The 18,109-nt window shown below is 37.9% G+C and overlaps 1 protein-coding gene and 1 pseudogene across 1 annotated transcript; one reads left to right on the top strand and one right to left on the bottom strand.

The window, feature by feature from the left end:
• Positions 1–1,511: 1,511 nt before the first annotated feature.
• Positions 1,512–6,900, top strand: LOC110153186 (corticotropin-releasing factor-binding protein-like). The gene is made up of 7 exons (XM_020917068.2): positions 1,512–1,746; positions 1,824–1,911; positions 2,436–2,593; positions 3,275–3,485; positions 4,444–4,598; positions 5,608–5,728; positions 6,417–6,900. Exons 1-7 carry the CDS (start codon positions 1,663–1,665, stop codon positions 6,569–6,571), a joined length of 972 nt encoding a protein of 323 aa, XP_020772727.1. The 5' UTR covers positions 1,512–1,662; the 3' UTR covers positions 6,572–6,900.
• Positions 6,901–15,143: 8,243 nt separating this feature from the next.
• LOC110175563 (creatine kinase U-type, mitochondrial-like) lies at positions 15,144–17,671 on the bottom strand (annotated as a pseudogene).
• Between the last annotated feature and the right edge of the window lie 438 nt (positions 17,672–18,109).

Raw genomic sequence — 18,109 nt, forward strand, 5'->3', positions numbered from 1 at the left:
CACGGGTACGAGCTGGGAGTGACTTCGATCCATAGCAACTGTGTGATGTGTAAATCATTTGGTATAATAGACTGTATATATAAATGGACATAGCCTACTCGCTAGCCGCCATGTTTCAAACTGGAAGCGTTCATGGGGACACTTCCGGGTCCATCGACTTTGCTTTTTGGGTTTGAAATGTCTATATTAACCCACTCCATATGATCCTGTTGTTTTTATTTCACTATTTTGTAAGTAAATAAATTCATTTTCCTACTATGAAACTGGCTCCAAAATCACTCCTGTAACCTCTAGCCTCATGAGCTTCATTTAATTGGAGCCTAATGCTATGGGTGACACCACACTGTCTTAGTCCACTTTTACAGTCTATGCTTGGTATATTTATTGGGTTAGCTTAATATATATATAATTCTGTCATATGAAACAGCCTATTATTTTAAGTTCAACCATATGTCACTATGTTTCAGAATGTGCAAATTTTGTTTTTAATGAATGAATTACAAGCTGCCAATAGAGGAGTTGCTGTTTTGTGCAATGAGGAAGTCAGAATAGACAGAAAGTGCAGGGTGAGACAGGTGAGAACAGACACTGATGACGTGGGGTGATGTCAGCCTGAAACCCCATGGACTGTAATAACTGAAGGTGACACTGATCTGCAGAAGGCAGAAGAAGGAAGGAAATCTACAGGTGGAGAGAAATATAAGCACTAGAAATGTGAGCTAAGGTTAGTCACAGCAAGAAGATGAAAAAGCAAGAAATGACTTGTCAAAAGTCCAGATTGGCATGGGCAATGGATTCAGGTGTGGGGTGATGATCTAAAGGTGTCAGCAGATAGAGGAAGTGTGATTTAGGAGAACTGGTACGGTTCAAAGTGAGGAGACCAAAAAAGAGGTTTATGGATGCCCTTATCTCCATGGAGTTTGCCAGTTTCATGACATCCTAGCATTTCAGACAATGTATTAGTCCCCTTGCCTTCACCACAAAGGTTATCTTCAGACTCCATTGTTGCAGTGTCACTATAAGGGAAACTGCAGGTAATAATAGGACATGTTATTGTTCAGTGTTATGAATTGTAGCAACTCAGTGGTTGAGGCTTAAGTGTGAGGCCTAGCAATCACTGTAGTTTGTACAGTTTGTATGTAGCATACAGGCAAGGGTGACTAGATTTTCAAAATAAAAACCTGGGACATCCCCGGTTTGGGACATTTTTTGTATAAAACTGGGACAAATCACTGGTTTTGGAAAAGTCTGCTGGGACAGGGGACACAGGGTTCAAAACTGGGACTGTCCAGGGTACATAGGGACGTCTGGACAAACTACATATAGCCCACTCACAAAACATATAAATATTTAACAATGTAATCTAGGATATACTGAAGCCAAATGTTGTGGACGTGTAGCCTATATAACTTAGACAGACACTCACTGGCGGTTTGTGAAGGCTGTGTGTCCAAATGTTGAATCGAGATTCATACTGTTGGTTGGAGACGTGCCCTCGGAGCTCTCCTTCGCGCATGTTGAAGGCGCTCATATGAGCTGGCTCAGTGCCTCTCGTTGACCCTGTGATGTGATGTCGGCCTGTGCCTGCCACAGCGCGCATATAAAAGCGCCTGCGCCCAGGCAGCGCAGTAGTATTCTCCTCCTCCTCCTTAAACCAACATCATGATGAAGGTGCCTCCGCGCGCACAGCTGCTCCTCTTCCTCGTGTCTCTCTCGGCTCGGATGGGACTCAGCCGATACATAGAGGTAAACACTACCACGTGATGTTTAGCATCTTTTACTTAAAGTAGTGTAAACTTGGACTACCTGTTGTTACTGTGCAGGAAAACGACGCCCCAGATGGACTGTACTCCCTCTTGAGTTTGGAGCAGAAAAGAGAAGCTGAGGATTTCATTTTTCGTCGACCTCTCAGTAAGTGGATTATTTCAACAGCTGATTCTGATTAACACTGTTATTTAACAGTCCAGGGGTTTATGGGAACTTTTTATTCAAGCAAACTGCTGGTTGTTTGGAAATGGAGGTTACAGGTGAACAAGTGAAATCTGGCCTTGGCAATAGGCTTCACTCTTTGAGATCACTGCAAATATAGGCTATTGAAACTAGTTAGAAATTAGTACATTTACCCTGTACAAAATGTTATTTAATTTAAGTTACTGAACAAAATGTTCAAAAATAGTAAGAGTTTAACTTTAAATCAAATTGCTAGAATATTGGGGACACGCTTTTAACATATTTGTCTCTTTTTGTGTGACATTTTTATTGATTTAGGGTTTGAGGTTCTGGTCTTGTGGTCTTTATGGTTCACATTTTTCTGTGTGATTGATGTTTTTATTATTTGGGCATCATGCCACATTTAACTATTGTCTCACCTTGAATGTCTCTCCTTGCACTTTTTGGGCTGTGCCTTTGTGTGCTAAGCTCCCTGTTTGTTTCAGGGTGCTTGGACATGCTGTCCACTGAAGGTTCCTTCACCTTTGTGGCGTCCCGTCCACAGCTGGCCTGTGCCACCTTTGTGATTGCGGAGCCCAGTGAGCTCATTAGTCTGGAGCTATCTGATGTCAACATCGACTGCAATGCTGGGGACTTCATTAAGGTCTCAAAACACCCACACGCAAACACACGCTAACACATGCTAACAACACAAACTAGTTTGACAAAGTCCTAAGACATTCTTTTGGACTGATATGTTGCCACTCTTGTCTAAGGTGTTTTAGGGCAGAGCATTGTGATGTTTCCTTTCACAGGACACATGGTCAGAGTGGGTAGAAAAGTCTCGCTGAGGCCACGACTGCCACACAGTTTGAATGGTTTGAATGAAACTATAGTGCCATAAGTTATTGTAATGCAAATCCTAAATATGGAACATTTCAAATATGTGCTGCATTGTGTACACTGCATCTTCATAAACCAAGAGACCATCTTTTCCTCTAAACCACTAATACTATTAGAGGTGTATTTATAGAAGTGAATTCACATGGATTATGATGGTAATTAAAAACAGCCAGACTCACAGGATGATGGTACAAATCTGGGTCTAATTAACATTTATATCTCATACATTTCATTTTCATGCCAAAATTGCATATTATGTATTCTATATTTAAGTACAGTAATTTATAATTTATAAACCCCTGTATAAGACACTGAGAGCAAACTTTATTTATAAAGCCCTTTTCATACATATCATAGAGCTCAAAAGGCCTTACATAGTCTATTAAACCCATTCCCTCAAACAAGTAAAAAGGACTTAAATTGCACTTTCCCTCAATATCAGATGTTTGATGGCTGGGTGCTGAAGGGGGAGAAGTACCCGAGCAGTCAGGACCACCCTCTGGCCTCACACCAGCGCTACACAGACTACTGTTCGTCCAGTGCAGCTGGCTCTTCTTCGCGCTCGTCACAGAACGTAGCCATGGTCTTCTTCCGTATCCATGGAGAAGACAGCGGCTTCACCCTCACCGTCAAAAAACTGCATAACCCTTTCCGTAAGTCCTTTTTATTCAAACCAAAGTCGGAATTACAGGAATTTCTTGATAAACATGCATCATTATTTCCACTGAGTTTGGTGTTTAGAACAGGCTGCTGTGTTTGTGTGTTTGTGTGTAGTTCTTGGATATTTGCGCTCGGTCAAGCGTTAATCAGGGCCCAGGGCGAAAGCAGGACATTGAATGAGCGGCATGCACCTGTTTTCCAGCTGCCAAACAAACATGGTGTGAACACTGTGTCAAGCAACATCACAATCACAGACAGAGCATACAATGAAGCACAAGACTGGCACAAACAATATAAATCACATTGTATCTGGACACTTGCAGCAGCTGGCCACCGCATCAGCCTTAAATCTCCTATGTTTCCTTTGCGTCATGAGCCCAGTAACAAAGACGAAGGACAAGTGCTGTTTACCCTGCACAATCTAGCATCGGTTAAAAGATCTTGAATTCAGATTATTAATCTGGATTAACAGAAGCCCTGTTTGATCAGTTCAGATGTATGGATTGTTTCATTTTGACTGGTTTAAATTTATACTATGCACTATATTTAATTGTAGGGTAAAGATAAAAATGGTTGCTTTACAAGCTGCATGTTGTGCTAATGTATGCAGGTTGCAGAACAGTTTTTATTTACATCTCCAACATTCAATCATAATATCGGAGCATATTTAATTAAAGTTTCATTGCTGTGATTGGCATTTCATACACTGCCAAAATGAACAACATTTCTTCATGAATAATGTCTTTTTTTCAGTCAGTATAACTATATTGCTTTCAATTATTTCCACATCTCCCCCTGTCTGAACTGGAATTGGATTTCCATGCCCAGTGCTAATTGTGCACCCCCCACAGTCACTTCTGATTTGTCTAATTTGTGACGCACGGTGTCAATAAGGACTTGGTGAGGTGAAAGGGAAGTGTTGATTTGCTGTGGTCTTCTGTGTGTGTGCAGCCTGTAACATCATGTCTCAGAGTCCAGAGGGCAGCTTCACCATGGTGATGCCACATCAGCGCAGGAACTGCAGCTTCTCCATCATCTACCCTGTGGAGATCCGATTGACAGAACTCAGCTTGGGGCAGGCCAAAAGCAATGAGCTCATCCCACAAGTGAGACATACACACACACACACACACACACACACACATATACAGATGTGTCCATTCACTCGTGTGTGATCTGACATCATGAAGGCTCTCATATGTTTCCTATAATTATACTATGTGGACTCTAACAAAGAATGAATGCAGTGTTTGTGAATGACTGAATAACAGTTAATTTATCTTTTAGCACTCAAAGTGACATTTTTAACCCATTTGTAATACAAATCTGTTACTATCCTCTACAGAGGTCACAGTAAAGCAATAGATATTTTTCCCCTCAAAAGCACATCTGTGGTACAGAACCAAAGAACGTGTTGATAAACCCCGTACAGAGCAGAGTGAGTCCTGGAGCTGTTGGCAGCCACACTGACATCCTCTGCCAGACGCTGACATTATGATAAAGTGCACTAACACAGCCAAATACAACACACTGACATTTTCTGCTCAAATGTTAGGGGCAGGTATCCAAGGGACCAGGCCAAGAGTCAGAACAAGAGTGTCATCCAATTCAGAGTAAATGTGTTTTAATGTACAAGTAAGAGGGAAAGCGGCTCTGATGATGTCTAAAACAAATAACACTGAGGTGAATCTCTGAATGTGGGAAGGAGCTTTTTGTAGAAACTTGCAACTGTGAATGAAGGGACGAGATCAACAACACACAATAAAAACAACAGTTTAATCTGTCACCTTTAGGAGTTATGGTGAGATCAAATTTTTTTGCTGTAACTGTTAACATATAATGTTTTTTGAAACAGTCAAAACTGTAGATTTACACTGAATGTGGCACACTGTACAGGGGCTATTGGATTATCACATTTGCAGTGCAGACTCTGGAAAGGTCCATAAAAGAGTGTAAAATACATATATTTCATTGATTGTTTTGGCATTACACTCTAGTAGGAATCTGGTCTCCCAGCATTATTTATTAGCGAAATAATCTGTGCTGCAGTCGTAGTTGTGAAACATCATGTCTAAGAAATAAGTGCTTGATGAACAGCTTGTGTGCTGTGTGCAGAGGCAGGTGTGGTCAGCGTGCTCCGGCTCTGGTGACTATGTGGAGCTGTTAGGAGGAAACGGAGTAGACACTTCTCATATGTTCCCTGTGGCTGACCTCTGCTTCTCCCTCAGTGGACTGGGTAAGTTCCAATTCATATGTGCACATTATTTATATCAAAATACCCACTTATTTCTTTTGTCCTGTCAACTAAAAATGGTACTTAATACTTAGTACTTACTTAGTACTTAATACTGAGTACACCTGCAGACTTTAAGCACAAAAACAGGCCACTCAGTCTAATAGTTTTGTGCAAAAAGCAGAGCTGTTTGCTCCACAAACATTTATTGTGTATAAACCAGTCAAGCCTCTAGTTTAAACCAGAGTTTCTAAACTTTTCATGCTAAGAACCCAAAACTAACTAACTAAAATAAATAATGGACTTGTTGCCCCCACTGCAGAATGAAATAGGTAGTAGCAATAATTTTTTTAATCTGGCTTATTTGAATATATATATAATTTATTGTATTATTTGACTTAAATTTACCAAAATAATCAATCAAATATTAATGAATTTAACAATATCTTGAAAACCCAACCCCCACGTTGGGAATCACTGGTTTAGACCATCTAAAATGATTTTTGTGTTTGTTTTACTGTTCACATTTCAGGCATCTCTTAAATGTGATAACTTTGGAATGTTTTTAAAATGTGCCCAAAATACATTAACAACAACATAAATTACAAATCTAATCGTAATGCATGCCAAATATTTTCTCAAAATAATTCATCTCTTGTGAAATGTTTTTTTTCTCTGTTTGGCATTCCAGCGCAGATGAAGATTGGTTGTGATAACTCAGTAGTGCGGCTGGTGTCCAGTGGGAACTACATAAATCGCGTCTCGTTTCAGTACAGACTATTGGACCGAGACACACTGCCCAAAGCTTCAGAGAACAGCCTGAACAACTTCTGCTCCGTGGAGTGAGGGCACACCCAGCACACACTCTATGACCATGGTTTTCAATGTGTAAATACAACTGCATTCAAACATTGAATTCAACTGTCACCAGACAACAAATACTTTATATGCCCATATTTACTTTGGTAATGTGTTGTGAAAGTTATATTTATTCAGAATTATTTTTATTTTATTATTACTTATAATATATTTACTTATATTATTTTATCACATTTTCTGTTGGTTATCAGAAGAACATTGCCTTAATCTTGTGTACTTTGTATAATTATTGCTGCTGCCATTACTGTTTATGGTGCCATGACAACTAAAAATAAACTCGCATGTTAAAGCACAAAGTCAGTGATTTATTATGTTTTGATTAGGGTACATTTTGAGCATTATATACATTATTTATTATACATCTGTGTACTACTTTTATGTTTTCAAAATGACAGACTGAAAATTAATTGCATTTACCAGCAAAATACTGTACAAGGATGTGGGGACGTTTTCCAAGTTCCATCAACACTCCACAGACTTTAATGATGCTTAAAGTTAAATAGAGCAGACCTGTTCCTGAGGAAGTGAGTTATTGTAAAAAGGCAGGTTACAACAGATGAGACAGTATTTGATGTACGATGCCAAGTGATTTAGCTTGAGGCATATTGGTATAAACTATAAAAATGCATATAGGTTTCATTTTAAGATAGTAACTCAAACATTCACATATTACCTCTCAACAGCCAAAACACGTCTGAACTGGTGCTGCAAGATGAACTAGATCTTTTACACATCTGCCTTTGTTGTGACACAGTTTTGAAAAATGAGATAAGTTATTATACAGTCATTATTATTATTATTATTATTATTATTATTATTATTATTATTATTATTATTATTATTATTTATTATTATTATTATTAGTGTGTTTAGTAAAGTCATTACGCTATAATGACTTTTCCTAAACAGATGGGGAAAGTTCTCTTTTTTTCTCAACTGCAGCCGATGCAGTTCCCATGTCACTTCTCAACAAGTAGCAATTCAAAGTGGTAGATTACAACTTTCTAAACTGCCCATAGTTTAATACTCTATTTTGTAACACTTTGATCAAAACATAAACTAAAATGAAAGTATTTATTGTTGGGAGAGTGGTCAGATCAACTGATCCACGTGTTGGCTATTTGGCCTCAGCACATACAGATGCCAATGTTGTGTCTGAGCAAGACACTTAACACTTAATCTCTCCCAGGCTCTGGCCCTCCGTCTGAAATGACATCATGAAATTGAATTCAACATAAGGGATAAAGTGATTTCTCAGATGTCTGTGTAGGGCCCATAACAATATATAGAATACTGTACATACATATTTGACTGTGTCTGTTTAAAATTGGTGTTAAACATAAACTGTGACTCATGTGTTTGCTTTATTTCTCATAATCCCCTCGGCTCCAATAGCTCCAGAAAAAGCCTTCTTCATAGTAATTAATGAATATGTAATAATTGGCTAAAAATATAGCTGATAATTGTTTGACTGTATATTATCGCCATGACTCACTTGTGGTCACCTCTTCCATCTTGTCTCAGTTTGTGTATTTGCAGAGACTGAACAGGTCAGGCTCTAAGTGAGAGAACAGCTCTTAATAGGATTACTGTGACAGCCTCTGCATTTATTCTGCTTGACATCTTTGATCTCCTCTTTATATGGAATTAATCTCAAACCTGCTCAACCGCAATGATTTCATTAACCAACGGATGTCTCTTTTGCTCCAGGCATAGCAATTTTCTGAAAATGAAATGTTTTTGAAGCCTTCAAAATAAATGTTATCTTATGTTACGATTACAAAGTTCACACATGTATCTGTTGGGGTCTGTGATGATGGGAGATAAGGCCAAAATATGTCATAAACAATAAAAGATGAAATGCACTGTGTTTATTTCTCTAATCATGTTGAAATTGTTTATTCAAGACATCGGAGTGGTCTGACCTAACTTCTTACGCCACACTTTACTTGTAGCAAAACAAATCTTTTTAAAAATCATTATTCATGTTACAACATAGTTTTTGTTTATTAGCACCTTTTTATCAGTTACTTTCAGCGGCCAACAGCGTATCAACAACACACGATAGTCTTCAGGTCATTGATGCAGTGACTATCAGCAATTACAACAAATATGAATTTTAACTGCGCAAGGGAGTTGTGTCATTTGGTCCACTCCATGGGAGTGGGAATGGTGTAATGCCAAGCAAATCTAAAAGGAAATCCAGCTTGCACAACCATTGCTCAACTGGTAAAGTAACTGTAACACTGACTTATATTGAGCCAGTTCATAGTTCCACATAGAATATCTTCTTTCTGATCTATGTCATTTTAATGATTCCTTTCTTGACTGGGTTGATGAACCACTAAACAAGCATCTCTAATTCAGTCTTGTCAAAATAAATACTCTTTAAATCATGCAGTGTATTGTAAAAATAATAATAATAAAATTAAAAATAAAATAAATAAAAAATCTGGAGGAGAGTTTGCCATCTTCTTCGTCTCTGTGGTGATGTTATTGCTTTGCCTGTATTGGTCCACAGTATCTTAAACTCACCTTTACATATGAAGACAAGCAAGTGACAATTTACAGGTCAGATCTGTGGAGAGGTGACCCCACTCACACTAAGACTGCATGTTTTTCAAACTATTAATGAGCAAGTGAAACATATATAATTCAATAAATGCAAGATGGATACATTCAATAAACTATTTGCCACTATTTGTTTTTTTCAAATTGCCCCGTTGAAACTGTGTTTCTATAAAAATGTGTCATTGCTATTTCCGAAATGTTCCACAAAATCACAATAAACAGCTCTACCTTACATTTATTCAATTACAGGTGGTTTAATAGCTCAAAAATACTGAGAAAAACTAACATTCTGACTGTGAGCAGTGTCACTTCTCCACAGATCTGACCTGTGACTTGGTCTGGTTTGGTCTACATGAAGATACAACTGTTCAATACTGTGAAACATTCTCAACAAAACAATAACATCTCCATGGAAACAAGCTTTTTGACAGATCCTCCTCCAGAAAAATTACGCAATGCAACTTTAAAATATTCCTGACAAAGCAATAACATCTCTTCAGACAAGCACGTGTCATGTGGCAGAAAGTTACCTAGAGCACATTAACTAATACAGAAGCCACATCCAATCAGAAAATTGTCACTAAGAATCATAGGAAACCAGCTGCCAGTCACTTGATTCTCTGTCATGGTGCATTTCAAAGGTGTGACAAAAAAGCAGATAGGAGACACAGACTGGAGAAGGAAACAACACTATCCCAGACAGTTGTTCCTTTACATCATGGTGCAGTATCATATGGTTTGAACCCTTAAATCAAAGAAAAATAAAAACTGCTCTACAAAAACTAAGATATTGCCAAGGAAATTAATAAATTTCACACAAGTAAATTTATCTACCAGTGGAACAAATCTTTTGTAGTTGAAACAGGAAAATACACCTAGTTACACTGAAGATTAGAAGAACAACAGCTCTTTTTACTTAAAGAGGGACCGTGTAACTTTTCTGGTAGGAGTTTATTACCTTGTCACTATGGAGATGTTCCACAGGTTGGCATTAAAGCTGTCAAACTAGTATTTGATCAATTACACATATTTTATTTCTAGAAAACAAATACCTTAACAAACATGCTTTCTATTGCTTTCTTATTGTGAGATAGTTTTGCTCGTTTGCTAGTTTGTTAGTTTTGATAGTTTAACAAAACTGTATCGTTTCCTGGGAGGTAAGGAAAATTTACACAGTGAACCTTTAAAAAAAAAAAAAAAACTAAATCATATATTGTTTGAATTTTAAAAAATTAATTTAAAAAAAAGACTTATTCCATTGGTAGATAATTTTACTTGTCAAGTGAAATCTACTCAAATCAAGTTAAACTGTCTTAATTTGAGTCATTTGGATTTACTTAGATATTACTTTTTGCAGTGATGGAGTACAGGTTTACCCTATTGGCCTCCCAAAACATACAAATTGTGTGGTGAATTCTCTTGACCAAGATCCTGGCTCAATATCTGGAAATAGGTCCCCATCCTTCTGAATATGCAACACTGGAAAGATTGAAAGAAGGTAGAGAACAAATTTCCCTTTAGGAGCAATAAAGTCCACATCAGTCTGTTCAGGTTAGTAAATTTGGAAAATGTTATTTTGGAAAAGATAGTTTGGACATTCTTGCTTACAGAATGAGAAATTACCATGGATTGTGTTATAGGAGGATAATATGAGACAATGAAAAAGCAATGTTTTGAACTGACTGCCCCCTGTTGATAAAGTACAGTCCTGCCTGCCTCACCTTAAATGACACAAGTATATCTGCTTTATCAGTGTAACTCACTGTGCATAAGTGATAGGCATATTTAAGAACTGTTTTTATTAAGCTTTAGTTTAAGTCTGTTTAATTTTCAGCAGCTTAAGAAATCTGCGTCACTGTTTATTATTAGCAACTGACCCAAAGCAAACAAATCAAAACTAATTATATCATTTTCAAAACGCACTTAAAAAGATGTAAATACACCAATTCTACCATATTGCATTTAGTTAGACTGTAGTTATTTTTAAACGTCCTATATTACACAAAATTGACTATTATAAGTTTTTAGCCATGTTATAATGTTGTTATCTCATCAAAAACGTGTCTGGAGTGGTTTTGTTTAATTTACTTTACATGTTTAAGAAAACATTTATTATCAGTCCATTTACAACCAAATTATTCTAGTGAAGGCGTATGGAGTTTCAAAACACTGTGGAGCATTTCCTGTGAGCACATGACATCACAAGGTGGAACAGTTGTTGGAGTGTTTTCTGTTTGAGAGAAGAACTCAGCCTAAATGTTCAGTGTTTGTGTGTTAAACCTGTGTGAATTAAACAAAACACAACTCCAGGTCTGTTTGTGATGAGGAAACAACATTGTAACATCAGAAAATAGCGTAATATGGGCCCTTTAATGTAATGAACTCAACACTGGATAAGCACAGCAAAAATAATTTGGTGACTGATGGTAAATGTCTTTATTTGTGTAAAATATTGACTCACAAGATTGAAAAGTGTACATAATCACAAAAGTTTATTGAATCGGTAACAACCCTGATTGTGGAAAATACAATAGAGCAACATGGAATTTGCCCTGTAAACAACAGATGTTTGATCTCTATCAGTGTAGTTTATTTGCAGCTATAAAAGCTTTGCTCTCGATTGTAGCCACAGTTAGGTGTGGTGTATGTCATGCTTTAGCTGTATTCAGATACCAGTTATTAATTATACTAGGGGAAGTCAGCGTTTCAGGTTCATGCAGCTAAAACTTGGAACAGTCTTCCTGAACATGTGAGACAGGCCTCTTCTGTGACGCTGTTTAAATCCAGGCTCAAAACATTTCTGTTTAACTGTGCATATGACTGAAAGGTTTTCATTCCGCACTCTTCTCTCCAATTTATGTCTCTCTTTTTTAATTTTAATCTTCATGATTATTTATGTTTTGATTTGTTTTTATTATGATTTTAATGTATTTCTTATTCTGTAAAGCACTTTGAATTACTTTGTGTACGAATTGTGCTATACAAATAAACTTTCCTTGCCTTGCCTTGCCTACTGTGATAACAGGACTTTATAACGCCTTAATAGTGCAAGAAAAAGACTACGCCATTAATATACTGGTAAGTTAACATCAGTTTCTGTGCATAGGTTTGAATGAATTCCTTCTTTGGTGCCCTCTACTGATACGTTTTAGCTACTGCAAATCCATATCGTTTAAATGAATTAGATACAATATAAAGGGAACAAGGGGAAAAGTTTTATATTTGTAAATTAAAAGTCACATATACAACATTTTGACCAGCATTGTCTTTAAGGTGTTTTGAAATAGCTGTGTTTGTATCAACATCAGATAAGAATGATAAAAACAGCTAACATGGGGATCCCTAACACCAGAGGAGAGGTGGTCCCCATGTGCTTGGCCCCATTGCACAAGTCTCCAGAGCAACAGGACACTCCCACAGAATACACATTGTTACAAATATCACTCCTCATGCACTCTTTGGTGATCAGGTTCTCCGCAACTGTGAATACATGTAAAACAAATTAAGGATAGCTGCAATTGTGGAACATATATTCCATTAGATTTTTTTTTACACGAGTAAAAAGTTCAAGTATTTTTTATTAATGTTTTGGACCTTTAAGCCATGTTAATCTCCTCAAAAACACCTTGAGTTGTGTTTAGTTTCATTCACACATTGGAGTAATCTTGTTTTATTATATATAGATGTATATATAGATATCTCTCTATATATGAGGTATTTTTTACCTTTAGTTCAGTAGAGATTGGCAAATCCAGGGCTAAAATCATCCAAATTATTCTAGTGATGCTTATGGAGTGTAAAAACACAGTAGAGCACTTCCTGTATTAACACGACATCAAAAGGTGGAACATAGTGTTTTTCGTTTGAGAGAAGAGAGAAGGGCAAGTGTGAATGAAACAAAATACAAATCCAGGTATATTTATGATTAGAAAACAAGATTATAATCAGGTCAGTTCAGATCAGAAAATAGAAAAAATACAGTTTAAAGAAAAAATCTTTTTTTTTTTTTTTTTTTTTTTTGAGAAAAGTATTTTTTCATGATATTAAGAACATAACATTATTAAACACAAACAACTGAATGGTCACACTTTTAAATCACAATTATTTACAAATAGTAAGACATTTTTTGTTTTTAGTATTTTAAGTTATTCTGTCCCAAACAGGGTAATAATTTTATAAATGAACACACCTATTGTGGTTGCACAGCGATCATAGTGATGCGGACAGTTCCATATCTGAGTGCAGGAGCCAGGGTTCACACTGAAACATGTGACACACTGCAAACTTCCCACTGACAATAAAATAAAAACACATTTTCAGCACCAAATCAGTTCTAATTGTGTGTAAAATTATAGAAAATACCTACCTTCGGACAGAAACATGCAGTTTATAGCTAGAATTACCCAAAGTCTCATGTTAATTCACAGGCACTGGACACAGACCACACAAACTGATTGCGTTTGAAGTTGACAAATGTTTGAGGTGTTTAAATAGATTTTGCTTGTGCCTAAGTGTCATTGAAATAGGCTAAAAGTGCCATTGAAGTGGTAAAGCTCAAGTACAGGTGTGTCTAGAGATATGACTTTGCACAACTTTTACATACGATTCATCACAAGTCTTTGGTTTTGAAGTGCTATGTTTTTAAGTGTGATTGTGTAACAGTTTTTATGTGTCCACACATAACCCCACCTCACCCCAGCACCATACACCTCTCTCAAGCTGTTGGCATTCATGACCTGAAGTCAGCTTTAGTTTAACTGTCAATTGTCCCAGCAAGATAACACATAAACCAGTGTGTTTTATGTGGTTTTCATTAACACGCAAAGATAAAAATAAATAAATAAATAAAATACGAAGCCTATATTACACATTCTTATGAGCTTTCAGTCATGTTATAATGTTGTTACCTCCTCAAAAACATATCTAGAGTTGTGTTTTGTTTCATTCACATATGTTTGAGTAACCCTGTTTTATTAGTCTGTCCACATCTCTAAAGTCTGCAATGCTCTGTTCCATCTTGTGATGTCATATAGGGGTAGTTTTAAGTTATCAGCTACCTTTTACTTTTTGTTCAATAGATATTGGTATTTCCAGGGCTTCTATCCTTGAAAAGCTTCCAACAAAGGTGTATGTAGTTTACAAACACAGTGGAGCACTTCCTGCATTACCTCATGATCACTAGTGTTTTCTGTTTGAGAATATATGCAGGGTTTTTGTGTTAAACATGTCTGAATGAAACAAAACTCAACTCCAGGTATGTTTTTGATGAAGAAACAACATTGTAACACAGATCAGAAATATATAGCCCTTTAAATAAAACTACCATAATTCAAATGAATATTATTATTATTATTTAAATACATGAGCATCTTTAACTAAAACTCCAACCAATGTAACCAAAAACATAAGGTCCTTTCAGTGCACATGTAACCACCTCTGCTTACCCTCACCGGTGTCTGGCCCTAATGAGATTTGCACTTTACCTTGGATTTAATCAGATAAAGAAGACTGTGCTCTGAATGTCAGTCTACAGATACTGTATCTCTCATGTTTAATCTATTAAATTTTGGAAAATACTTAGGAAATGCCCTTGTTAAGAATATTAAGAAAGTCAGATGCAGAGGTTCAGTCCCAGGTTGTAGAATTATATGATCCAATAAAGTTCCATCAGTTTGATTAGTAAGGGAGGGACAGGCAAGCACACACACACAAAAAGAGAGAGAGAGAGAGATAAGGAGAGATGTAGTGTAATAAGAGGTCAGATGGAATATATTGAGTGTGTGGTCTTGTTCGAATAAAATAAATAAAATACAGTTAAGTATTGTAATTTTCATTTGAACTAGTTTTGTTTTATTGGACTCTGGAGACATTTTGGTACATGATTACACTGCACTAAAAGCTTTTTCGTACTGAGCAGGACCAACAGTTGGCAGACAGCAGTTGGAGTAAGTAGAAGAATAATCCCAGGTCACTTCCTAAACTGGGGAATTGGGGCAGGGATCTTGATATCTTGTCCTCTCTCCAGTCTCTTCTCACACTCAATCAGGTAATTCACCCCATCCACCACCAACTGAACCAGCTCCACCTGCCAACACAGTTATAATGTTATATAATATAATAATCATTTACCGTGGACAAGCTGAACAACAGGCTATGTGAAAAAGCAATTATGGATTTTGAAAGTTTTGCAGATTATCTTGCAGTCATGTGAAGCTACACATGCAACACACTTATTTTCTTTTATATTACATTTCATTAAACCATTTTATTCAACCAAATTATGCTTTTACTTTCTCAAGCAGGGAACTGATAGAGTAAAAACATATTAGATATATTCTTTAACACTGATCCTGTGTCCCTCTTCTAGGCTGCTGCAGATTTGTGAAAAATAAGGTGCATTGTGGCTGAACGGTCATTAGAGCATAGGGAGATTTATCGCCAGCAGGGGGCAGGGTTTTCCGCAGCCTACTAGGCAATGGGTGTCATTGCCTAGTCTGCTCCTATGTGCTCTTCTCGTGGTACCTCCGAGCGGCCCAGACGGTCCATATTGGAGATGTCAAAAGTGTCTCCAGTGGCTGCTGTGTCCACACCTCCTGTGCCTCGCTTCTGCAGCCGCAGGTTTTCCAGGATCTTTTGAAACGAGCATCCTAAATCATTCACCACTTTTGTTATAATCTGCCTTTATAATAATGTTTAATAATATACTCTACTGTTTCCTTACCCTGCTGAGCATGGGGAGGCGGATGTGCACTCCAGCCCTGAGGCCTGTGCCCAGGTTTGAAGGGCAGGTGAGGATATAACCCAGCTGCTCGTTCCACATGAACTCCCAGCCACGCTCCTGTATCAGATGCTCCACCTGCAGCACACACATGTGATTGGTGACTTACAAAGTAAGGTGTGTACAAACCTACTTAACTATGTACAAACCTGCTTAAGACCACTGCAGAAGCGCTCAAATACTCGCTTCATGTTTCCTCCTTTCTCCATGGAAATGATCCGAGTATGGTCCTCCTCATTGATCCAGATCAGAAAGTTCTTAGCATTGTTATGCCTGACACAGAAACAAAAAACAAAATCAGCACTGATTAATCATAATGACACTTATTCATATCTCACATAATGCATAATTGTATAAATTACATGATATGCCTGTTATTTTAAAATTCAGAGAAAATAATTAATCAAACAAACTTCTTTGTAACAGATTTTAGAGCAGATATAATGTACCAGATTCCTCTGGCATCAGGCCAGTCTCGGGCCATTCCTGCGGCCGTGAGCAGGGGGGACACGGGTTTGTCAAAGAGGAAGTGCTCCTGATAGAAAGAGGACATCAACATGTCAATTAAGTATAGTGCCCATTATAAACAGTGCCTGTGCACATACATCAATGAGCCGCTGCTGCTCATACTCGCTCATCTCTCCCAGGCTGTAGTAGCGTCCAGCGAGGTCACCCTTCAGCCCAGACAAAGCAGTGACCACCACACGCTCCACCTCACGCCGTTCTGAGCGCGTGCAGGCCGGGGGCAGGCTCAGCCCGCGGATACTGCGGCCAGTGCGCACACGGGACGACAGCACATAACGCTCATCAAACATGCCTGAAGACAGCTGGAGACAGGACCAGTGAATGTCACTGGACAACCCACATGTAATACACTGGAACAGGACTTCAAACCTTGCTGGCATCCAGGTCCGTAGGGTGCTTCATTGTCCGAGGGTCATAACCATTGTGTCTGTCTTTAATGACGGGGTCAAAGAGCTCAGCAAAGACCTTTGGAAATGATCACACAACAACACAGTATTAAGCATCAACACAATAAGTGATTCGAGCATCGAGCACCACAGTGGGATATGGGGCCAGATGTTAGCACAGAAGCGGATTGGGAATTTGGATAAAACTGCTTGTATCCATTCTATTATCCAGCTGAGCTACCTGAGTCAGTACTGTTACATGTGATGACTTGGGTCCTATAACATGTACTATTCTCATTTTCAGTGTAAACTGAACCTCATAGCTCTCCTCATCTCCGGCCACCATGCCCACAGTCTTGATGAAGGGGTGTCCTGGGTTGTCCACTCCAGTTTGGATGCACTGGTCCAGGCTCCAGCTGTTCGGGGTAACTTTGTCCCGCAGACGAGCGTACATAGAAGGGGTCAGGGCTGATGCCATGCAATTATTGTGTTTCCTCAGGTCCGGGAAATCGGCACTGCACATCAATTAAGTTGGTATAATTAATAATTTTACTGTAATCTTCTACTCAAAAATCTAATTTTTGAATATTATGTATTATGTTTAAAAAAGATGACATCTGTGGTTTTATATGGCAAGCCATTTGCAGAGCCCCTCAGAGACCCACCTGGGCGGGTACATCCTCCTCCTCTCAGCAGCAGCAGCACTTCCCTCTGTGAGCACATATCCAGAGACCAGGGCTCCTGCTCCCACACTGGCCAACACAGCAGTGTTCGGCTTGACATCATGCGAGCAAATGGGCTTGCCATGGTTACAGGGGGATGAGTGTGATCTGTGAAGATCAGTTACAAAAATTATGCTCATGAACAGTAACAATCAAACGTTTTACTACAAACTGAATTCTTTAATGCTCAATAATAAACAAAAAACTTTTTTTTTTCTTTTCTAAGTACACAGTGAGGTTTGAAGTGTTACATATAATAAGGCAATATTGATCAATTGAGTAGTATCCCCCTTTGTTCACACAAAAGCATTAACTGCATTAGATCAAATCCTCAAGAGGAGACAAACCTGAGGAGTATTATTTCTAAAACTGCTGCTTGTTTTATTGTCACTCTTTATATGTCCACCTACTTTACTATAATTATGCACTTGGTTCCAGTTTCTATACAGCACTGATACAGACATCATGAATATTACCTCTACCTTTGTAGCTAATGCAAATAATGCATTAGAAGTGGCACACA

Source organism: Boleophthalmus pectinirostris, unplaced genomic scaffold (genome assembly GCF_026225935.1).
Source record: "Boleophthalmus pectinirostris isolate CB_2022bp ecotype Guang Dong unplaced genomic scaffold, ASM2622593v1 HiC_scaffold_4, whole genome shotgun sequence".
In the NCBI taxonomy this organism is placed as follows: Eukaryota; Metazoa; Chordata; class Actinopteri; order Gobiiformes; family Gobiidae; genus Boleophthalmus; species Boleophthalmus pectinirostris.